The 25530-nt window shown below is 46.2% G+C and overlaps 1 protein-coding gene across 3 annotated transcripts in view; it reads right to left on the bottom strand.

Annotated features, from left to right (window-relative positions):
- The window catches only part of DGCR2 (DiGeorge syndrome critical region gene 2), a 92890-nt gene that overhangs the window by 64058 nt on the left and 3302 nt on the right, over nucleotides 1-25530 (bottom strand). For 2 of the 3 annotated variants that reach the window (XM_068136102.2, XM_068136103.2), the window contains exons 2-7: nucleotides 19441-19467; nucleotides 17497-17619; nucleotides 17082-17204; nucleotides 14851-15058; nucleotides 4337-4407; nucleotides 3353-3565 (exon numbers count right to left, since the gene is read on the bottom strand). In XM_068136102.2, the coding sequence (XP_067992203.1) occupies nucleotides 3353-3565; nucleotides 4337-4407; nucleotides 14851-15058; nucleotides 17082-17204; nucleotides 17497-17619; nucleotides 19441-19467 (765 nt within the window). The remainder of the gene's footprint in view (nucleotides 1-3352; nucleotides 3566-4336; nucleotides 4408-14850; nucleotides 15059-17081; nucleotides 17205-17496; nucleotides 17620-19440; nucleotides 19468-25530) is intronic. The other variant, XM_068136104.2, reaches the window with a different exon arrangement.

The raw sequence follows: 25530 nt of genomic DNA on the forward strand, positions 1-25530 counted from the left end.
TCAAAATTCAAATGGTTGAAAAATATATTTTCTCTGATCAATATGGTAAGACCAAAGATTGTCTACGGAGATCCGAAGGATGATAATTTGAGTGTTTTTTCCTCCTGTGCATGGGAAAGGGCCAGTTGATGGAATGATCAGCAGAATCAGAATTACACTTTCGATGCAAAATGAAGAGCAAGTAAAAATGAAAGGTCACCTGATCTATTACAAAATCATCAATCTTGAACAAGGCAGGAGGACAAGAGGTAGGCTGTGGTTTAAATAGGAGGATTGTGTGAAGAAGGATATCAGTAAGGTGGGGGTGGTTGGAGAGCGGAGAAGGTTGGCTGAGGACAGAGGGGAGTGGAGGAGTATCGTGGACAAGGAAGAGCAGGTGCTTGATACCGTTGGACATCATCCCTTAAAAAGGGAAGAGGAGGAACAACAATCTATACTTAAATATTTTGTCAGTCAATATACATAAACCTTGGCTGAAGATCAATCACCTCAAACCTGTGTGATCTGTCACCCGCCACAAGTAAAATCCTGCCGCGTGCATCTCCATGTTGATACAAGTGCGTTGGATCTTGATGAGCATCACCTATTTGGTCACTATAGAATATTAGTGTGCACCTGTACCGTACATGCCCACCATGCATTCATGGATTTCTTTGGAGACGACATCTTCCGTGCATCCTACTATGATTCACCAAATGCCCGTCCGTCTGTGTGTCTGTCTGTTCGAAGGTACCGTAAAAACTGCTGAACCGACCGCAACGATATTTTGGGTGGATAATCCTGGGATCTCCAGGAGTAAAATAGGCCATTTAGTTTTCGCAATTTCAGCTTTAGTCTCCAGCATTCTCAGGTTTGGACTCCCGCATAACAATCGCGTTCGCATAACGTTCATTGTTCTCATTGTGACGATGCACGGACTCGATCGGACTCGGTGACCGTGGATAAAGACCTTTTATAAGGACACAAGTTGAATCCCTGCTTGAGAGAATTCCATCCCCCTCCCCGCCATCACGGCCGTTTCTCCAACTCACAATCCCACGATATGCGGAAAGGACGACCCAAAACCAATTATCTTCTTTTCGACTCGTATATAAACATCATTAAAAGTAAATAATGACTTCGGCAAAAGTGCAAACGTAGGACAGTTTATATAGGACACGGGTAGTTTATAAGGACACGGATATCCATGGATAGTTTATGAGGACACGGGTTGAATCTCTGCATGAGAGAATTCCACATAGCTATTTGGGCGGTGTATACGCTAACAGATCGCTGTCTCCATCGATCTTGCCAAGGCCATAACAGCTATCGGCTCATAATCCTTTTAACTGTTGATTTGGTACTTTTTACAATGAAGGAAACATTAACAATGTTGTTAAAAGTTTATTTTGTGATTGGAGATATGTTGTTTGGAATGAAAAAAAGATATCGACTTCAAGTGAATGACGACATGCCGTGATGGTTTCTACTTTCTAAACGTGAACTTCGTGGATCGCCATAGGCAGATTCGCCACGGATCCACGATCGATGTTTCTATGCGTGAACGTACCCGTTTGTTTGCGAATGGGTAAGTTTTTCATGGAAATCATTCACGAACTTGCTGTCCACGTCTGATGTCCATGATGTGCGACTGAAGGTGCTACAGGAATGTGGAATTTATTGGTTTCATGCTTTAGCATTCACCGTATCTGCATTGCCTGCTTGCTTCTGGCCTCCCACCCGTGCGTAGCACGGGTATCTCAGGAGTAAAAATTAATTTGACAACAGCCTGATTTTGTAAATCAACAATTGCATGAATTCACAAACTTATGTTTTTTCTTCAAATCAAACATCGTTTCAGTAAATTCATAATACGCAAAAATAATAATAAAACTTTCAGAAAAATACGATCTAATCTTTTATAATAATGTGAACCGTGGTATCTGTACGTGCATTTGTCTGTCTCCTGTTTACGTTGGCCGCTTCCTGCGCTGCATTAGAAAAGCTGCTGATTGGTTATTTTGCATTTTTATTTCGCTTTTATTGATGCATTATAATCGGTCACTTTATTGTCTCTTCTGGGATTCCTTAAAATAAACATGAACATCTGGATTAAAGTCGATTTAATACAGATATTAATGGAGTAATACACAATTTAAAATAGCTATATCGTACCCTATTTTGAGACAATCCAAGAGTGCAAATCGATGACATCATTTAAATTGATAGATTAACTTAAACCTTTCCCGTCACCGGGAACGGATACTTTTGCTCGTGGCAAATAAGAAAAACATATTTATTAGGAGCAAAACAACCGCGGCTCGAATGAGTCAACAAATATCTCATTTCAAGTCCATTTTGATGGCCCCTCGTAGAATAACAAATTAACTATGTTAAAACATCATGCACACCCTAAACTTTAAGAATTAAATGCTTGAGAAAACAAGAAATATTGTCAAGTAAACATGCATGTGGTGTTCTTTGCAGGGCATTTTCTGGACTTTTAAAAGGATATTAAGATTACTACAATTAACAACTCAATACTAGAATGGCACTCGGTAGAGAGCGCATACCTCCGCCTGGTGAACAGTTTACGTTTTGTATCTCAGGGTAGAGCAGAAAATCACAATATAGAATCACATTTAATCAATCACAGGAATCACCAAAGGTCCAGTCTTTCATACCCTGATTAACCCATTGTTTTGGCCATATCACTCAATGGTGAAGAATCACTTTACAAATTCTACTAGCTGGATCCGGATCTTCACCAAAATTGAATTGATTCTTCCTCGTCACACACACACAACCTGTCCAACAAGTTTCGTCCAAATCCATCCATAACTTTTTGAGATATCCTGCTATGTATCGTTTATGGCCCTACCTCCCAATGGTGAAGAATCACTTATAAAATTCTAGTAGCCGGATCCGAATCCGGAACTTCACTAAAATCCAATCATTTCGTCCTTGTCACATATGCTACATCTCCGCAAAATTTCGTCCAAATCCGTCCACAACTTTTTGATATATCTTGTTCACAAAAGGACAGACAGACAAACAAACAGACAGACAGGGGTGAAAACATAACCTCCATCCACCTTTCGTGGTGGAGGTAATAAAATCACTGGAACATTCTGTAATCTATGATCTGGCCTTTCCAGGTAAACTACAGCTTCTGAGGTGTAGTTCACGCAGCAAAGAATGGGCGCAAGGCGCCGGTGTTAGAATGGGTCGATCGGGCGAAAGGCGTACAAGAATCGCACTCAACATCCAAACTTTTTTGCTCGTTCATAACAAAATGTCATCATGTATGTAGTATGACTTGTAGTATGAAACAGGCAAAAGTGAGGCAGTAGAGTCTGCTTACTTTACTCACCCCTCTTGCAAAGGTACGGAGCAAGCCGATCACAGTTGTCAGCATACCAGCCATGCAAAGCGTGCTTATGCAAGTTCGGGAAGTGAAAACATTGCAGCTGCCCGCACAGCACTTCAGCGTGTTCTGACAGATCCACGCTAAATGTGGGGACATTGCTTGGCGGCAAAACCACTTCGTGGCGGGTTTGCAGCATTGTAGGTGGCAGCACTGGAGCTGAGAGTAAAGATAGACACAGTGGATGAGCTTGTGTTTAAGAAGCAACCCTTTTCTCCAGGAGCTGGGCTGACGATCCTGGCAAAAAGCCTCTAAAGCCATGTTTGTCCAATTGAGGCTGCGGTTGGCAGTGTATCAGCTGACACTACTTTAGGCCGTGGGGTGGTTCGGTGTTTTTCACTGACTGCTACTGAACCGGTTTGCCCATTTAATGTTGATATATAATTATTATCCCGGTACAACTTAAACTTCTCATCAGGTGTGTGGAAGGGACCCCAAAGTGGTCAGGCTCCTTACAGCAAGTGCTGGTGTCGCGAGTTTACGATTCCTGTTCGGAGTTTCGATATTGTGAGTTGGAATGTTGCCAGTCTATATTTTGAGTTAGTCCTGTTTCTTCAGATTAGAAAAGTTTCATTTCCGTTAACCGTGAGGGCGATTTAAATAATTTTCTGCTTGGATGAATTTGCTGAAGGAGTCATCATAACGTTTATAGAGAATGGAAAACTGCTTTATCCAGAGGCCTGAAGCCTACATCCTGTGCATACTGTCACCTGCAAGAAGCCTATGAGGCCTACCAGCTCAAACCTTTTGATATTTGATGATCCTTTTAACAGTTGCTCACGTTGTTCTACACTGAACGGAAAACTTGTAGGGAGAGCATGGGGTTTGGGAATATGACACTTCCGAAGATGTCTTTGGCTTTTCAATGGGTATAAAGTGGGCATACATACATACAAACACTTGCTCCATTGTGTATAGATTATTACCCACCTCCTTGCCAGTGACCTTCAAGGTAGTTCTTACTGTGGTTCGTAACAATGTATTGATACCCAACCCAAAACCTAGAAAACACACACACGCACAGGGAATTTTTCCATAAAATATAATCAAATGAAGCATTTTCATCACATCCCATTTATATATGCATATTTTAGGACGCTGCTTAAACCATCAAGAAAACTTTCAAAGACAACAACTTATCTAGAAAGAGTATTCATGCAAAATGGTGCCCCTTTGAAGGGACCAAAAAAAACAATGCTGTAGGGAACCGATGGTTATTTCCCCACGGTTTCTGACAACAACAACAACAACAACAACAACAACAACAACAACAATTTTAAGGCCATTTACCCTGCAAGAGCGGGGGTTAGCCAGAATTTATTAGTGGTTAGCCAGTTAGTTTCTGAGAAGATTTTAAAATAAATTTCTCATCACAGTTGATGAGAAATCTCGCGAGATCTCGGAGACGGTGGGAGGGATTTTCGAAGCTCCACACGGTCTCCACGTTTTTCGAAGTTAAGTCTGTTCACAATTGTATTTTGTCGAAACTGTATTTATCTTTCGGTGTGTGAAGTTATTGTGTGCAACTTTGGTTGTTTCTCGGTGTTTATCTTTCATAAACTGATCGTCTGTTTGCCGTGTCGTGTCTTGAGGCCTTGTACAGTGTGCACTGTACAACCTTGAGGCTTTGTTTTTCTCTCAGCGGTCCGTCGTTTGTGATCCAATAACTTTCGTTCTCTGTATTCCCAGGCTTTTCACCCATAGCCTACTTCCTTGTGTAAATCTCAACTCAAAAAAAAAATAAAAAAAATAAAAATAAAAAAAATTCCCTTCTCTGTTCTCATTCGTTTATTCATTCTTATTCGTTCGTTCGTTCTTCGACCACGTGTTTCTCCCCCATTTCCCCAGATAGTTTTCACTCATTAACCTTCAATGTTTACACTTTCCCCTCAAGTTATGTATTCCGTCATATTTTATAACACCTTTTTCTTCTTCTTCTTTAAAAGGCTGCTTTCGACTTGCTCACCAAATCAATTCATCCCAAAAAAAATATCCATCTCCTATAGTGCCTTTTTTCTACATTCCCTAAACTCTCCTGCACTCCATCCTCCATCCAGCGTCCTTAAACGTATTTTTAACTCGAAGGTCACAAGAAACTCATTTTGCAATAAATGTTCGTTTCCCATAAATCGTACACTTTCAAAAATCCAATCTCACCCCTCCCCTCCAAATCTTCCCCATAACCCCTCCCCTCCAAATCTTCCCCATCACCCCTCCCCTCCAAATCTTCCCCATCACCCATCCCTTTCAAATCTCCCCCCTTGCCCCCTCCCTCCTAAACTACCCCCTCACCCCTCCCCGCCAAGACGCCCCCTCGCCCCTCCCCTCCTAGACTCCTGCCTCACCCCTCCCCTCCAAATCTCCCCCATATCCCATCCCTTTCAAATCCCTCCCCTTGTCCCTTCCCTCCCAAACTCCCCCCTCACCCCTCCCCTTCAAATCTCCCCACCCTCATTGCTTCTCAATTTCCCCCCTCTCACTCCCCCTCCTCAAAGCGTCCTCCCCGCTTCTTCCCCCTTCAAACTCTCACCTCCATCTCCCCCAACCTTCTGCCTTGCTCTTCCTCCTCCTCAAATAACACCTCATTGTGGCTCACCCAATCACCATCAAACCTTTTGTCCGCCCCATCCTTCCCTTTCTCCGAGCTATTCTGAAATCTCTGACACACCTTCAACAGCTCTCCCTATCTCTTCCACCTCTTCCACATCTTACCCTACCCCTCCTCCCCCCTGTTCTGTATCTGATGCTCCCCCTTCCTCTTCATTAACGGTATGGACCTCAAACATCCGGGGCCTTCGTTCAAACTTAACTGATCTCTCCATACAGGTTGCTTCTGTCAAACCAGACGTGATCTGCTTAACAGAAACTTTCCTCCTTTATGATGTCTCTGATTCCATAGTATCTCTCCCGGGCTACTCCCTCCTCCGGTATGATAGACCTGAGCCTCGTCCTGGAGGCGGGGTTGCTATCTTTATCAAAAACTCTCTTCCTCACTCGCCCTGCACTGCACTCTCTCCACCTCACCCCCAGGAATACCTCTGGCTACGGCTTCCCCTTCGCTCCCACCTCTTGTTCATATGTGTGTTGTACCGTCCACCAAACAGTGATGACTCCATCTACATCTCGCTGTCTGATGATATGGACCAACTTCTATCTACTCATCCCAACTCTCTCTTCCTCATATGTGGTGATTTCAATTGTCACCATGCCAGTTGGCTGGGTGTGGGTACCTCTCTCACCAGCCATGGCTCTTCAGCAAAGGACTTCTGCGACTCACTGGGACTGACACAATCTGTCAATTTCCCGACCCGGATCTCAGTCAACGGAACATCTTCTCTTCTGGACTTGGTTATGACTAACTTCCCTGAAAATGTCTGCTGCTCTTCTTCTGCTCCGATCGGATCATCTGATCATGTCCTTGTTAAAGTGGACATCTCTCTGACCATCCTCAGGGAGCCTGCTCAGCGTCGACGAGTCTGGCATTTCACTCAGGCCAACTGGCACGGTCTTCAAGCAGCCATCAATCATCTGGACTGGTCTCCCATCTCTACCACCTCTGACATCAACTCATCCTGGGAATTCTTCCAAAGTAAATTGCTCTCTCTCATGCACAGATTTATCCCATCTCGTCTTCAGTTGTCATACCCTTCCTCCCGTCCATGGTACACGGAATCTTGTGGTGAGGCTGTTGCCCAGAAACAACTTGCCTTCGTCTCCTGGAAAGCAAATCCAACGGAAGGAAATCTCATTTCCTTTCACAAAGCCCGAAACAAGTGTGTGTCCACCCTCAGGAGAGCCAGGAAACAATATCTCTCCGTTCTCAAGACCAAACTCTCTTATCTGTCTCCCTCTTCCAAATCCTGGTGGCGTCTGGTCAAATCCGTTTCTGGTGTTTGTTCCCCCTCCATCCCCTCCCTTACCTCAAACGGCTACACAGCTGACTCCGCACGTGAAAAAGCTGAATGCCTCAACTCTGTGTTTGCCTCTAAATCTTGTGTCCCAAACCCATCCCTCTCTGTACCCACCATACCCAGTCGTACCCTGCTGCTGCTGGACTCCGTGTCCTTTCCTCCTGACAAGGTGGAAAAGTTTCTGTCAACCCTCGACTCTGATTCTGCAACTGGACCCGACGGCATCAGCCCACGGGTCCTAAAATCCTGCTCTGCTGCTCTATCTCACCCTCTCTCTGTTCTCTTCACCCTCTCTTTTGCTCAAGGTCAACTGCCATCTGCTTGGAAATCAGCCAACATCACCGCTTTGCACAAAAAAGGTGCAAAAACAGATCCTAGCAACTACAGACCAATCAGCCTTCTCCCAATTATCAGCAAAGTCATGGAATCCATCATTGCTTCGGATATGAAATCTTTCCTCTTCTCCAATGGCTTGATCTCTGATCATCAATTTGGTTTCAGACCAGGTCACTCTACTCTGGACATGCTGCTTCTGCTGTCTCAACAATGGATGGAGGTCCTCAATGCCAAACAGGAAATTAGAGCTGTCTCCCTCGACATATCACGTGCCTTCGACACGGTCTGGCACCCCGCTCTGCTCACCAAACTCTCCTCCTTTGGTATCCATGGAAATCTCCACGCATGGCTGGCGGACTTCCTCTCTAGTCGTCGTCAACGTGTGGCCCTGAATGGGTTTCTCTCATCTCCTCTTCCTGTTCAGGCTGGAGTTCCCCAAGGCAGTGTTCTGGCCCCCGTGCTTTTTCTGGTCTTCATCAATGATCTCTCTGACTCTCTCGAAAATCCTCTCTATCTCTTTGCTGATGACTCCACTCTCTGCCGCTCCATTCCTCTTCCCTCAGATCGGCAGTCTGCTGCCTCCTCACTCTCTGAAGACCTGGACAAAATCACAGACTGGTCAAACAAGTGGAACATGTCTTTCAATCCTGACAAATCTCACACTCTTACTATGTCTCTCCGAAAAGATCGACTGGACAACCCTCCCATCTACTTTCTCAACAATCCTCTCCAAGAAGTTCTGTCGCTCAAGATTTTGGGTCTCACTATCTGCCATGATCTTTCTTGGGAAAACCACATTTCCAAGCTGGCCTCCAAAGCCAGTCGCCGACTGGGCATCCTCCGTCGTGCGAAGTCCTTCCTCGGCACACCTGAGCTCCTCACCACATACAAGGCTTTCATCCGCAGCTCAATGGAATACTGTTCTCCCCTATGGGCCGGTGCTCCTGCCTCACACCTAGCTCGGCTTCACGCTGTTGAAACCAAAGCTTTCAGAATTATTGGAATCTCCCGCGATGAAGCTATCTCTGAGGGCCTTTCACTCACTCACCGCAGGCAGGTAGGTGGTCTTTCTGTCTTCTACCGACTCCTCTCCAGCCTTGCACCCCCAGCTCTCTCTGTGCTCTGTCCCCCAAATATTCCTACAGGTCGCACAAGATCTGCCAGCAACCCTCTGATGGTTAAACTGCCGAAATCTTGGCTCTCTGCTCACCTTCACTCTTTCATTCCTCTTTTCTCCCGCCTCTGGAACAAACTCCCTCACTCCCTTCAATCCCACTCCTCCCTCCAGGTCTTTAAAACAGCTGTTCACCACCATCTCTTATCTTCCCCCATCCAAAACCTTGATCTTTTCTACCCCCGCTAATTCACCCCAGATCCACCTTGTTTGAAATTCCAACTTCTTTCCTGGAAGTCCTGGCAGTGTCCATATGTTTTATACCTCTCCCACCGCCCCCTTCCCATGCCCCCCCCCCCCCCAAAGCCCTCGCCCTCTCTCAGATCTCTCGATGTCTCCATGTCTCTCGGTCCCTGCTCTCAAATGTTGTGTTTGTGTCCTTCCCCCTCTCTCCCCATCTTGTCTACCGCTCCCGATGTTATATGTTTTATGTGTCGGTTTGTCTTTCTGTGTGATTAATGTTCGCTCTTTCACGAGCCTCGATCTTGTATACAAAAAAAAAAAAAAAAAAAAATTACCTGAATTTCAGGTGAACCCACCTTCCCCCCCCCCCCCCCCTTTCAGCCTCTCATAGGGGCAGATCCAGGAGGGGAGCACAACCACATGTGAGACCTTACTGTGCTGATGTATTGAACCAAATATGGTCCATATCAGTCATGTAGTTTGTAGGGAAAAAATGTGTTAGTGAAAATGGGGATTTGGGGAGGGAGCCTGTGCCCCGTTTTCAGGGGAGATATAGCCATGGGGAGCACAACTTAAGGTTAGGGCATGGTCATGATACTGCATGGCCAGTTTGGTCTGAATCCTGTGGTCGGTTTCTGAGAAGAAGATTTTTGAATGAAATGCCAATATTTCGGGCAACCCCCTCCTTTTCCCCCTTTTATCTGGGGCGCATCCGGATGGAGAGCACAACCCCACGAGACCTTGCTGTCCAGATGCATCGCACCAAATTTGGTCCATAATCGGTCGGGTGGTTTGTGAGGAGACGTTTTAGTCAAATGTTAACGGACGTACCTACGGATGGACGGAAGGTCGGACATCGGGACCTACTCAACGAGGTTATTTCGGGGGAATACTCCAAAATAACCTAATTTGACAGGAACATAACCATCACCAAAATTTGAAAAGAAGGATTCTAATTTCGGACAAAACTCTTGGCAGCCTTGTGACAAGTGTACAAATTAGTCAAATTCCAAATTAGAGTATTGGTCATTAGGGCAGCATTCCATTTCCAAGTGCAAGAACCAAAATTCAACACACACACTTGTTTAAAACTGGTACAACTTTAGTGTTTTCTACTATTTACTAATGCAAAGCTATTTACACGGGAAGAACGGTTTCGCTGTTGCATCATACCACGCAATTTTGTGTCTGTCTGTCTGACAGTGATATTTTCGGTCGTTACTTATCCAATCTCAACCAAACTTGACAGGAGGATCAAATGTCACACACTGGAGGGGGTGCTGACTTGATTTGCTCTCCTCACAAGGAGGTTGTCCACCTTGGACGAAATCCGTTTTATATCCATTTTATGATAGCTAATCATGGTGTTTTTCCAAGGCCGCTTCTAATAACAAGATTATCAAGAGCGATTTATTGCTTTGCAATACATGTCCCTCCGGGTAGGGGACTAATAACACAAATGATAATAGCATAATATTAATATTATTACAAGACAATATTAATACTAATACTATTCCCTCCCCCCCAACCCCCCCCTCCCTCAAGGGGGTTTTCCTCCTTGGACAAGCGCCATATTAATGTGAATAAATATCTTATTGTGGCGTATCGTGGGGCAAGCCTACAAGGAGTTTTAAAAAAGTATTATAAACCACAAACGTGTCTGATTATCTTCTTAAACAGTCGCTACTGCTGTTTAAAATGAAACTGAAAGAAATCTGGAGGAATCCTGACGTCCTTAAGGCATTATATGCTTATAACGTACACAACAGACCAACGGATCAGAGCCTAGATCTACTGTATCCTATATACCCACAATAAGACAATGTAATAACATGACCCTTCCTGCTGCTCTGATAGGGAGTGAGGGTACTAGTAGAACGAAAACAGCAAATTAGCATACCTTAACTACGCACCTGTCAGCTTACTTCCAATCATTAGCAAGGTCATGAAATCCATCATCACAGGTGATGTGAAATCCTTCCTTTCCTCCATCTCTGACGACCAATTTGGTTACAAACAAGGTCACTCCACCATGGACATGCTGCTTCTATAAACAATGGATTGAGGATGAGATCAGGGCCGGCTCTTTGGACATATCTCGTGCATTTAATACAGTCTAGCATCCCGCCTTGCTCTCCAAACTCTCTGCCTATGGCATCCAAGGCCATCTCCACACTTGGCTTACTGACTTCCTCTAATCTTGTAGCCAACGTGTGGCTTTCAATGGAATCCTTTCATCTCCTCTTCCTGTTAAGACTGGAGTGTCCCAAGGCTGTGTTCTGGACCCAGTCCTCCTCCAAATATTCATTTAATGATCTCTCTGACACTCTGGCCTATCTATCTATTTGTTGACGACTTCACTCTCTGCCGCTCCACATCTCATCACTCAGATTGGCAGGCAGCAGCCTCTTCACTCTCTGCAGACCTGAATAAAATTACAAGCTTGCAACTCCCCCCCCCCCCCCCCCACCCCCTCTTCCTCCAGCTACTTTTCTTCCCAACCCTCTTGAGGAAGTTCAGTCACTCAAACTACGGAGTCTCACCATCAGCCATGATCGTTATTGGGCAAACCACATTTCAAAGTTGGCCTCCAAAGACAGCCGCCGACTGGGTATTCTCCGCTATGCAAAGTCCTTCCTTGGCATACCTGTACTTCTATCCACCAAAAAGGCCTTCATCTGCAGCTTCATGGAGTACTGCTCTCCCCTCTGGCCTGGCTCCCTTCCCTAATATCTTGCTCTAGTTGACACCATGGAAACCTTTAAGATCATTGGAATCTCCTGTATAGAAGTGGAGTCCATGGGCCTAACACTTTCCCATCACAGACAGGTTGGTGGTGTCTGTCATTTACTGCATCCTTTCTGGTCTTGCATCCTCTGCTCATTCCATGCTTTGGACCCCCCACCCCAACACCCAGGTGTGTGCAGGGCTCACACTGTCCACCATCAATCCCATCCTAGTGAAACTACCGAAATCCATGATCACTGCTCACCGCCACGCATTTATTCCTCTTTTTCCCACCGGTAGAACCAACTTCCATACTCTCTTCAATTTCATTCTTCCACTCTGCTGTTGACGTTTTTCACCTCTTTCTACTTTTCTTTTTGTTCTGTTGCATCCTGATCCATTCAGTGTCTAGCTTTTTACACAAGCCTCGTCTTTGTATCCAAACAAAAAATTTTTAAACAACATCCTTAGTTATATTTCCGAATTTAACCCAAAATAGTGCTTAAATGTATTTTGATTTATCCATATAAGAAAGCATAACAAATTATACTTTCCTATCCCCAAAATAGATCAGATCATGGACCATTCTCCATACAGAGAGTCCGTTCAGCCAAAAACGTTTCTTGCCAGTCCTCCTTAGGAAGTTGGTTATGTTTGTGGAATAAGTCTGCAGAGGAGATTGGCGAAGGCAAGCAATGGCAAGAGTGGGGGGAGGGCAAGCAGTGGGGAGGGTGTGGTGAGGGCAGGCAGTGACGACGTTGTGGCAATGGCAGGCAGTGGAAATGGTGGAGGGAGAACAAGCAGTGGTGAGGGTGTGGCAAGGGCAGGCAGTGGTGAGGGTGTGGAAAGGGCAGGCAGTGGTGAGGGTGTGGCAAGGGCAGGCAGTGGTGAGGGTGTGGCAAGGGCAGGCAGTGGTAGGGTGTGGCAAGGGCAGGCAGTGCTAGGGTGTGGCAAGGGCAGGCAGTGGGGAGGGTGTGGTGAGGGCAGGCAGTGGGGAGGGTGTGGTGAGGGTAGCCAGTGGAAAGGGTGGAGGGAGAACAAGCAGTGGTGAGGGTGTGGCAAGGGCAGGCAGTGGTGAGAGTGTGGTAAGGGCAGGCAGTGGAGAGGGTGTGGCAATGGCAGGCAGTGGAGAGGGTGTGGTGAGGGCAGGCAGTGGAGAGGGTGTGGCAAGGGCAGGCAGTGGTGAGAGCGTGGTGAGGGCAGGCAGTGGGGAGGGTGTGGTGAGGGCAGCTAGTGGAAAGGGTGGAGGGAGAACAAGCAGTGGTGAGGGTGTGGCAAGGGCAGGCAGTGGTGAGAGTGTGGCAAGGGCAGGCAGTGGAGAGGGTGTGGCAAGGGCAGGCAGTGGAGAGGGTGTGGCAAGGGCAGGCAGTGGAGAGGATGTGGCAAAGGCAGGCAGTGGAGAGGGTGTGGCAAGGGCAGGCAGTGGAGAGGGTGTGGCAAGGGCAGGCAGTGGAGAGGGTGTGGTAAGGGCAGGCAGTGGTGAGGGTGTGGCAAGGGCAGGCAGTGGAGAGGGTGTGGCAAGGGCTGGCAGTGGAGAGGGTGTGGTGAAGGCAGGCACTGGCAAGGGCAGGCAGTTTCCGAGGGTGTGGCGAGTGCAGCAGTTTGCAAGGGTGTGGTGAGTGCAGCAGTTTGCAAGGGTGTGGCGAGTGCAGCAGTTTGCAAGGGTGTGGCGAGTGCAGCAGTTTGCAAGGGTGTGGCAAGTGCAGCAGTTTGCAAGGGTGTGGTGAGTGCAGCAGTTTGCAAGGGTGTGGCAAGTGCAGCAGTTTGCAAGGGTGTGGCGAGTGCAGCAGTTTCCAGGGTGTGGCAAGCGCAGCAGTTTGCAAGGGTGTGGTGAGTGCAGCAGTGGAGAGGGTCATTCCCAGTCCACCTTGGTAAATCTGAACTTTACACAACCAAAAATGCCTTGGTCCATACCTCATTAGAATACTTCTCTAGCTGGTCTGGGGCCTCTGCTTCACACACGTTTCTCCTGGATAATGTGGAATCCGTAGCATTCAATACTATTGGCATCTTCCAGAAAAAAGGAAAAGCACAGGTTTTGTTGCTCTCATATTGCAGACAGGACTGTTTTCTTTCAATTCCCCTCTGCTCTTTCATCCCTTCGTTCCTCCCTCAGTCGCTCCAGGTTGCACATGTTCTTCCAGTAACCCCTTCCTTGTTAAAGTCCCAGAATCCATGCTGATTGCTCACCATTCCCTATCCTCCCACACTTCTGGAACTGCCTTCCTCAGTCTCTTTAATCCCACTCTTCCTTTCAGGGCTTCGAGTTGGTAATACACAACCATGTCAACCCCTTGTTTGTTGCATCCACACGTTGTCCCACTGCCTCAAGGTCAGTGCACTACATTCACTCTTCCATAAGCCGACATTCTGTATTGAAAACAAACAAAATAAAGCACAAAGCATGTGCACGCAACAACTGTGAAGTCGGTTTTCATTTCGGGAGCTTTTTCTGCAATTTAAATCAGCAGCTACCCAATTATACCTTTGCCCCTCTCCACCCATGCATAACTTTTAACAAAGCAACGGAATAATCTGTCAAACCTCGATCAATTACAACATCCTTTCCTAACACGAGATGCCAAGGACTACATTCACTCTTATCCATGACTCATACAGCCGAGCCACTAGGCGCTAGCCAAGGCGTTTCAAAGGTATATCTACTTGGAAAATTGCACATGGAATCCTACTATTAATTTGCAATTGGTCACTAGCTTAAACACCGATACAAATTTGTATTCCTGAATCTAGGCATCAAAAACTATACATGTCGAACAAACAGTTTCATATGGAACACTACGCCACCATTAGATCATTTAAATTGCATCAGTCGTGCCAATAAATGTGAATTATCGCTCCCAGCTTGTCAGCTCGAGCACCACTTTAACAGGTGGTTCCGGGCACCACATTAACGCTCCTAAGTCAGAACGGTAGTACTACCCTGAGCGGTTGCTGTCTACAACCTACTACCTAAAAATATTCTTGCAAAATGACCAACTTGTGTCACGACGGATGCAGCACGACTGGTATTCCAATTTCATCAGTCTTTTCTGGAACCAATTTCCCAACTTAACTAATAACTCCTTCAGCACTTGGTGTCACCCCCAACCTACCTGCCCTGTTCACGTCGTGGCGAAGCCCACTCCACTCCCCACTCCTGGCTGATGATGTAGTGCAACTCCAAGTGGCTGGTAAGCATGGCCAGATATCCTCCTGCTTTTTGACACTGTTGGACAGCTTCCCAGTAGCTTTCTGGCATACCGAATGCACGATAACAGCTCGCTGTGCCATCATAATAGTGCCAACCTTGAGGGCACTTTTCTATGGGAGGGGAGTGGGGAAGACATGGGGGTTGAGAAAACACTTTCTTAGACCTCTCTTATTACCAATACCTTTTATGTTGACTTATCTGGATGGTCTGGCATAAACACACTCCTGCATTACTTAAACAATTATATCTCATAAAATTCCTGTCAATGCAAAGCTCTACCTGTACCGGTAAACACGTGAGAACCCTTATATTGTCCAACGATGACATCACATACTTCTTAAAATATGCACGATTTTTGCAGTCTTACCTGGCACTCCAATCGCCAAAACAAATCAGAAACATGATCCCAACTGGGTGGGCGTTTGGATTCCAAATCACAATTGTATTTTACAAAACAATTATCAATATGCACACCCTTTAACTCTGGGGTTCTTAACCTGGGGTATCCATACCCCTTGGGGGTATGGGGACCAAAATCTGGGGGCATGGGACTCGTAATAAATTATAATAATAAATTGTAATAAATTCAATGAAATAACAACTTTAAATATATAATAAATAACCCCTCAGTTTAAAGTTTAAAAAAAACCCTCAGAATGTACCACAGAGCACCTAGAAATCAAAAACATTCGAGGGGGACATGCCCACAGTTCCCCCTAGCTATGCGCACCTTCGGTGCGCCTTGGTCAGTCAACAGTCTGGTGAAGGGGGTATGGGGACATCGTGGGCAATCCATTGGGGGTCTTGACAGGGAAAAAGGTTAAGAACCCCTGCTTTAACTCTTACATCATAACAAAGAACTTAACCCGTCGGCGACACCTGTCCCGAGCTCCCAGCGAAGCGGTTCTCTGAAACCAGCAGTCATGAAAACGACCAAGTTTATGGGCGCAAGTCATAACATTGACCAGATTTCATGGCTGCTGTTCACTTCGAACAGGTGGTCACTCTTCTCAGGTCGTTATCAAAGGAAACTACATCCGTGCATCAAGTATGTGATGGGAAATGAGAGGTGGTCGCTCATTCCAGGGGTCTCTCAATTCGAGATCCACCGTATACTCCATTTATGGAGATAACTTAATCTCACTTGTTCTTTATTTACATTCAATCTTTCTTGAACATCCCTGAAATTTTTTTCATGAATAAAGAGAGTGCCCTACACTCTTGGGGATTGTCTCATACAATAACTCATTAAAATGTAGTTGTTTTGGATAAAGCTTGGAATGAACCGATATGTATAATTAAATAAATGAACAGAATTATAATTAATTAATTGACAGATGTGGGGAAAATGTGGTAATCCTGTTCATTCATTTATTTAATTGTATATATACGCCCCCAGTGGTGTTTATAATAGCGGACATGGATTTGCCCCCCCATTGGAGGAAGACCCTCTCGTGAGCAGGCCGTTGGTGCTCCCATCGTTGGCAGCGAGTGCCCCGGAAGCAGTAACGGAAAGAGTGTGGCAATCATATGTGTGGGCAAATTACATGACTGGTCAGGTCATGGTCGCCCAGATAGCTCAGATGGCAGAGCACTGGTACGGTTCACTTGGGTTCAATTCCTGGTCTGGACGTGTAATTTTCCCACATATGTCAATTAATTGACATGCATAAAGCGGTGCGACCTTAGTATGGAGGGGGTTGGGGAGAGGTGATGGGGAGGAGGAGTGGGCGAGCTATAAGGCTCTAGTTGGAAAGCAAGTAGTGGGGGAGCGGGAGATATAGCTGATAGGTACACACAAGCACACACATGTTCAGAATGTTTAAACGGTTATTCAAAAGTACACGCGTATTTATGTAATGCAGCCGAATATCAGAGACTACCCTGTGGTGGTAACGTAATTGTACATCAAAGACCTCAAAAGTGAACTCTTAATGACTTGATAAACCAATTAATTCCAAGTCATTTTAAAAGTTTGGCCTTCCTTCTGAAAAGCAATCCCGATACAAATGCATCTACATAATAAAATGCAGGAAAAATTGAATAAACACTGAAGTAGGTAACCGAGTTTGGTGCAAGACTGAACTTGATGATTTAATTCCAACAGCTCGGTGGCACAATTGTACAACGTACTGTGGCCTTGGCCAATATGGCTGAAAGATGACGAGTGTGTTCGAGAGTTCTCCGACGGTGCCTGCAGACCTTTCGGAGCCAGCCTGTCTTTACTCTGGTAGATCCATGTCCCTTCTGTTGGACCTGAAAACATGCAGTCATGAAAAAAAAAAGAGACAGGAACGAAGCCAGCATGTCTCAAAGCAGTTGGAATTCGGAAAGTACTTTGAAGACTCCAAAGAAGACTGAAGTAATCTCTACTTTCTTTCAGCAAAAAATTTAATGTGTAAACTGCACTGTTTCAAGAGATCAGAACATCAATAACGACAAAGCAGTACATTAGAAATCCATACATGGACTTTAGGTTAACTGGGGTGGGAGGGGATTTGAGGGCAACGCCCAAAAAGAAACATTACACAATGCCCTCTCTTCAAACCTTTGCAATCAAGTTCATCGCTTCTATCTTCACAAGATGGCTGTCCATCACAGTGCAAGTTCAAGGGAATGCACTTGATGTTGCCCCCCCAACAGGCGAACTGGCCTTCCGGGCAAGGGGCTTCTAAAACACAAAGGCACAAATGCAAGGAAGACGGAAACAAAATCAGAGGGTTGCAACTTCTGCAAGAATAAAAGTAAAGCAAAGTACTTTGAAATATTAAAATAAAAAATAAAGAGTACAGCTGTGTGCAAATGACGAATCACAAAACAACCTTTCAAAAATACATTGTAACGGCACTAGGTCTCCCTAACAGGCGATGTGAGACCTAACGGACGATGCTACCCAATCGCCACTGCCTGCACTCACCACCCGATTGGCACATCCTCATCAATGCCTGCACTCGCCACACCCTCTCCACTGCCTGCACTCGCCACACCCTCTCCACTACCTGCACTTGCCACACCCTCTCCACTGCCTGCACTCGCCACACCCTCTCCACTGCCTGCACTCACCACACCCTCTCCACTGCCTGCACTCGCGACACCCTCTCCACTGCCTGCCCCTCGCAACACCCTCGCCACTGCTTTCCCCTCACCACACCACAGCCACTGCTTGCCCCTCACCACACCCTTGCCACTGCCTGCCCTCACCTCTGCCTGCCCCTCGCCATATCCTCATTACTGCCTGCAGCTCACCACACCCTCACCACTGCTTGCCCTCACATCACCCTCACCACTGCTTGGCCTCACCACATCCTCACCACTGCTTGCCCTCACCCCACCCTCGCCACTGCTTGTCCCTCAACACACCCTCGCCACTGCCTGTCCTCACCACATCCTCGCCACTGCTTGCCCCTCGCCACTGCTTGCTCCTCGCCACTGCTTGCCCCTCGCCACTGCTTGCCCCTCGCCACTGCCTGTCCTCACTACTGCCAATCTCCTCTGCAGACTCATTCCACAAACATAACCAACTTTTATCTACAAGTTCTTCATACTCCAATATATGATGTGAAGTAACTATCCATTCTTTCTCCCTATCAATAACTGCTGTTGGTGTTTCCAATATATTTTTTCCATCATAAAACTAAATGCTGCATATGGTATTATGAATCAATATAACTATCCTCATAGTGAACAATTTCTTCAAACTTCCTTCAACATTGACTACCCGTTATTTCCATTATCCCTGATATGGCCCACATCCATTATCCCTGATATAGCCCACATCAAGCATCCAGCACACAGTTTATAATCCTCTTCTCTTCTTCTTATTTCCCGATTGCCTTGCTCCCTGTTACCTCGTTTCCCAACCATATTTCCAATTAAGGGCAACAAACAAGTAAACCTTTGACTGAAAGGCACTTTGAAATAAAACTAATGCAATGACCACCAAGTGGCTGAACTAACATGGCTGCCATCTAGTGTTACCAAATGCACAATACCCGACACAAAATCGTGATAACAAATACGTACAAAAAAAATAAACAAACAATAAGCACTTGTGTTCTGTCATAAGGAACTCCGAAACGTCCACGCAAACTCTACGAAATCTCAACAGCCGCGGCTGTTGTGATTCTAACTTACAATTAAACAGTGTATGGTCGACTTGACAGTGCAGTGAGCAACAGAGGCAGTTGCAAAAAATTTACAAGGAAGGCAATTGTGAAGAAGAGGACAAAGGTGAAATGTCGATATTACAAGTTCGGTGAAATGCAGTGATGCTAAGTACCTGCGCTTTGTTTAGAAGCTGTATAAGCATCTTCCTCAATTTGAACGCAAAACAATTCAAACTATTCTTCAAGATATTTCCACAAAGTTTTCAAAAAAATTCCACTTTAAGAAAAGTATTTCATTAATAACATGAACAAAACGGCAAGTAATTTTCAGGTGCATTATTGACGTATAATATCAATTGAATTCCTCTAACAAAGATGGGTCTTACCAGCAGAACCACTTGCAGCAGCACGACCTGGAAGCAGAAAGGTAAAGACAACGTGTTAAAGACTCAAATTTTTCACACGAAGAACATGTCAGCTCCATAGATATCCATGAACGCATGGTGGCCAGGTATGGTCCACCCTCAAAATCTACAGTAGCCAAATTGGTGGCTAACTTTAATTGTGGAAGGGAATCCCACGAAGAAGAACACAGGTAAGGAAAGCCAGCTGTTGCGACCGACCCACAAACTTTTGCCAAGGTCGAGGCCACCTTATGGTCACCGAAATGTCTACAGAAGTTTGAATTTTCAACCGGTAGTATTTTCACACATAGGTGTCAGCAAGAGGTGTCTCCTGAAATATCGGCGCTCACGATAAACAATTTGGCCGACCGGGTATTACGTCACGAGCATCTTAAACTGCTGAATGTAGATTCAGCAGGCCTCACTGCTCATCTCGTAACTGTTGACAAAACGTGGCCTCACCCTCGGATCCTAAAGCCGAATTGGGTTACAGCACAAGCGATCGGCAACACCAAATAAAATTCACACCCAACACCAAATACATTTCACACCCAACACCAAATAAATTTCACACCAAATAAAATTCACACCCAACACCAAATAAATTTCACACCAAATAAATTTCACACCAAATAAATTTCACACCAAATAAATTTCACACCCAACACCCACAAGATCAGTGCCTCCATTTTCTCAGATGCCAAGAGATTCCTGCTGATTGGCTACAAGCCTCACAAAACGAAATGCCTTCAAGAGACAAGCATCGACGTTGCAGTTACTAGTTTCCTTAAACTCGAATCTGACTGGAAATCTGCATTTCCAAGTCCGTATCATCGACTTGCAGAAGGTCACGTCTGCTCTCAGACCCAAAATATATCCAGCTCTGATTGGCTTCCATGTCATCACAGTCTGTGACCTCACAACTTGTTTCTATGGCAAAGGCAAGAAGAAAGCTTTCACAGTCTTTATTGAGTTATGAACCGATTTTGAATCACAAGAATAGACAGCTTCGTTACTCGTACAATTACCATGACATTTGTAATAGGCCATGAGCAGGTCTGAGCTTTCGTTCAGTTTCATTCCATTGGAGAGGTGCAACTTATCTTCGCTTGAATAAGTTTCAGAAACATATTGTTACGGACACGACTTAGATGTTATGATGGGCCGAGCGGAATGGCCGCCGTGTTCGCACAGTTTACCCGATTACACTCGAACGTTGGCCGAATCGCGCTACGCTAGATCAATGAAGGAAAGGACACAACGGCTGGGATTAAGGCAACGACACAATGGGTACAGTTCTCAAGACCTCCGGAGGAGGATATAATATTGGTTATGCAGAACGGTTAGATTACACGGCAAGTGGTAAAGCACAGCAAGATGGGCACTTAGACACAGTCTTATCTTATTCCCGACAGACCACAGACAAACGGGACAAGACTGACTTACACGGGGATTGATGGCAGGGGAGGGCAGGCAGTCGATAGCTCAAGGTGCACCTTGGCTCAGGGGCAGAATCGACCCGGTCCGGTCCAGAGAGGCGGGGAGGTATTTCTCAGCGCTAGGAGGTGGCGTCCTTTCTTCTCCAAGCTGAGGCGCATCTGACGTCACCTCCCTCTTCCTGCGCATGTCCAGCGGGGAGTGACACGCCCTCGGCTCGTTAGCTCCGCCCCAGATGGAATCGGTCCGCCGCCTCCATTGGGTGCGGGGGGGTTACCGGGCTCCGCCCTTGACGAGGAGCTGACAGCGAGCCCCTGCGTGGTAACCCCGTCGGAGCACATGTTCAATGGCGGCTAACCAAGCCGGAGTGAGGACGCGCACTCCCCGCGCCGCCGCCGCTGTTGTTGTTGTTGGTGTTGTTGTTCCATGAGGAAGAGATGCGGGGAGGTATTGGGAGGTCCTAAACTTACTAATGGTGCCATACAATGGTGCAACGAAGAGTCAGAATTAATGGAAACGAGTCCTTAACTGACATAGACTAAGAATAACTAGCAAGATGTCCTATAGTTGTCTACGTGAGATGCGGTGAACCTGGGCACGACATTTAATGGGGGAAAAAGGGGAAGGTCGGTTCTACAGAGTGTTGTTTACAGAAAATGGGACTAGGGAATGGGGGATTGGGGATAGTTGGGAAGTATTGGGGAAATAGGGGAATATTTACAAGCGGATATGGATGGAGGCCAAATCCCATATCCGCAACAATATTTTCTCAATAGAAAAAGTTAGAATCATGAATTTTATCCAACACTAAGCAATTTCCGTTAACCCTTTGAGTACGGGATTTTTTTTTGATAAAAATACCCCCGGTATGGGATTAATTTGGCATTTTGGTACAGGAATGCAACCACGTACTGACGATCTATTTATAGGTATAGTCGATGACGTGTAGTAACTTCATCCGTACACAAAACTTTTTCGCGGGTTGCGGCACTGGACGTCATCCGTACTCAAAGGGTTAATATTTAATAATCAGCACTATTTTCTTGTGGCATAGCCGTGGTGGGTGCAGCGAGTTGGTCGCGCTGTGTAGTAGTATTTACACCCAGAAAATCATCAGCCAGTCTTGTCACAACAAGCGCTATATTTATCCAGCAATGGCATCCACCATAGAAGGGTTGAATTGCGACAATGTCCATAGAAAAGGCGTCAAAAAAAATCGCGACTGTGTGTCATGCGCATATCATCCGTTAAAAAACAAGATCTTCGTACCTTGACACAGATTCGGCGGGATACCTATCGTGAATATCTATTATAATTGGATGTGTCGTTGGTTGTTGTCTCCATAATTTGGGTTTTAGAAGGTGGAATGGAGTCCTCCCAGGACTCGAAGCATCCACCCCCACTTCGGTGAAGGAATGCGATTCATGGGCTAAGTTGTGAAGTTTTGTTGTTCTCAGAACTTTGTTCCAAGGGCTCTTTCATGATCGTCACCGAGTCCTGTACATCCTCCAATTGTAGTTCGTTTGTGTTAATTTTCCCAGGGCTGGTTTTTAAGATATCTGAAAAGGTTCTTTATCATTCCCATTACCCAATTATCACTGGTACAATTTCGGGACTCTTCAGCTTCCAGGATCTTTTCACTTTATTCTTGGGGTCTTAGTATTTGGTCATTTTCTTGATTTCTGCATTATTTAGGCAAAAATTGCTCTGTACTGACATCTCAATCGTCGCAATTCAACCCTTCCATGGAGGACGCCATTGCTGGATTAATATCGTGCTTGTTGCGACAATACTGGCTGATGATTGGCTGGGTGTAAATACTACTACACAGCGCGACCAACTCACTGCGAGCTCAACGGCTACGCTATAAGAAAATAGTGCTAATTATTAACGGAAATTACTTAGTGAATGAATGAATGAATGATCGTTTTAAGGCCATTTTCCCCGCTAGAGCGGGGGTTAGCCTTGCGGGCCCCATGACAATCATGGTTCCCTGTTTGAGGCAATGTTTCTATGGCCGGATGCCCTTCCTGACGCCTACCCTTGGCCGAATGCCTCAACTCTGTGTTTGCCTCAAAATCTTTAGTCCCAAACCCATCTCTCTCTGTTCCCACCTTTCCCAGTCGAACCCAACTGTTCCTGGACTCTGTGTCCTTCTCTCCTGACAAGGTGGAGGAGTTTTTGTCTAACCTCGACTCTGATTCTGCAACTGGACCAGACGGCATCAGCCCACGGGTCCTAAAATCCTGCTCTGCCGCTCTATCTCACCCTCTCTCTGTTCTTTTCACCCTATCTTTTGCTCAAGGTCATCTGCCAGCATCCTGGAAATCAGCAAACATTACCGCTTTACACAAAAAAGGTGAAAAAACAGATCCTTGCAACTACAGACCAATCAGCCTGCTCCCAATTATCAGCAAAGTCATGGAATCCATCATTGCTTCGGATATGAAATCTTTCCTCTTCTCCAATGGCTTGATCTCTGATCATCAATTTGGTTTCAGACCTGGTCACTCGACTCTGGACATGCTGCTTCTGCCGTCTCAACAATGGATGGAGGTCCTCAATGCCAAACAGGAAATCAGAGCCGTCTCCCTTGACATATCACGTGCCTTCGATACGGTCTGGCACCCAGCTCTGCTCACCAAACTCTCCTCCTATGGTATCCATGGAAATCTCCATGCATGGCTTGCGGACTTCCTCTCTGGTCATAGTCAACGTGTGGCCCTGAATGGATTTCTCTCATCTCCTCTTCCTGTTCAGGCTGGAGTTCCCCAAGGCAGTGTGCTGGGCCCTGTGCTTTTTCTGGTCTTTATAAATGATCTCTCCGACTCTCTGGAAAATCCTCTCTATCTCTTTGCTGATGACTCCACTCTCTGCCGCTCCATTCCTCTTCCCTCAGATCGGCAGTCTGCAGCCTCCTCACTCTCTGAAGACCTGGACAAAATCACAGACTGGTCAAACAAGTGGAACATGTCTTTCAATTCTGACAAATCTCACACTCTTACTATGTCTCTCCGAAAAGATCGACTGGACAACCCTCCCATCTACTTTCTCAACAATCCTCTCCAAGAAGTTCTGTCGCTCAAGCTTTTGGGTCTCACTATCTGCCATGATCTTTCTTGGGAAAACCACATTTCCAAGCTGGCCTCCAAAGCCAGTCGCCGACTGGGCATCCTCCGTCGTGCGAAATCCTTCCTAGGCACACCTGAGCTCCTCACCACATACAAGGCTTTCATCCGCAGCTCAATGGAATACTGTTCTCCCCTATGGGCTGGTGCTCCTGCCTCACACCTAGCTAGGCTTCACGCTGTTGAAACCAAAGCTTTCAGAATCATTGGAATCTCCCGCGATGAAGCTATCTCTGAGGGCCTTTCACTCACTCACCACAGGCAGGTAGGTGGTCTTTCTGTCTTCTACCGACTCCTCTCCGGCCTTGCTCCCCCAGCTCTCTCTGTGCTCTGTCCCCCAAATATTCCTACAGGTCGCACAAGATCTGCCAGCAACCCTCTGATGGTTAAACTGCCGAAATCTCAGCTCTCTGCTCACCTTCACTCTTTCATTCCTCTTTTCTCCCGCCTCTGGAACAAACTCCCTCACTCCCTTCAATCCCACTCCCTCACTCCCTTCAATCCCACTCCTCCCTCCAGGTCTTTAAAACAGCTGTTCACCACCATCTCTTATCTTCCCCCATCCAAAACCTTGATCTTTTCTACCCCCACTAATTCACCCCAGATCCACCTTGTTTGAAATTCCAACTTCTTTCCTGGAAGTCCTGGCAGTGTCCATATATTTTATACCTCTCCCACCCCCCCTTCCCATGCCTCCCACCCAAAGCCCTCTCCCTCCCACAGATCTCTCGATGTCTCTCGGTCCCTGCTCTCAAATGTTGTGTTTGTGTCCTTCACCCTCTCTCCCCATCTTGTCTACCGCTCCCGATGTTATTTGTTTTATGTGTCGGTTTGTCGGTTTGTCTTTCTGTGTGATTAATGTTCGCTCTTTCACGAGCCTCGATCTTGTATACAAAAAAACCCAAAAACAAACCCTTGGTCATGCTCTTACGATGCGCAGGGATACGGTGTACCTATTCTAAATCGGGGTACACACCGGGATCATTCATCCCAGCAAGCTGGTACTCAATTTGCCGACCTCGGAAGGATGACAGGCTGAGTCAACCCCCCTGGCGTTAATTCAACGATCGATCGGGATTCAAACCCAGGATCCTCGGATCCAAAGCCGGCACCCTAACCGCTAAGCCAGCACCAGGCTGCAAGGAGGTCCGCTCCAGGTCCACGCTCCGGGCTGGAAGCGAACGGCCAGCGGCAGCTTCACGTATTCGTTCACGCGGTAAGGCTTGTCGAAACAGCTTGTCAAAGAGCTCCGCGCAGCTTCGTCTCTCTCAGCCAGACCTCACCAAGTGCCGTCTCCAACCCAAGTCGACTGTCGTTCCTCCCCCTCAACTCTTGGTGTACCTTCTCACGCGTCTCTCACAAGCAGTCCCTTTCAGCCGCTTTTATTGCTCGGCTTGGAATCAAGCCGCCGGCTCTGATTACTTAGAACGGAAATTACTTAGTGTTGGACAAAATTCATGATTCAAACTTTTTATATTAATGAGTAAATTTGTTTCTGAAATTTATT

Source organism: Myxine glutinosa, chromosome 14 (genome assembly GCF_964187855.1).
Source record: "Myxine glutinosa chromosome 14, kmMyxGlut1.1, whole genome shotgun sequence".
In the NCBI taxonomy this organism is placed as follows: domain Eukaryota; kingdom Metazoa; phylum Chordata; class Myxini; order Myxiniformes; family Myxinidae; genus Myxine; species Myxine glutinosa.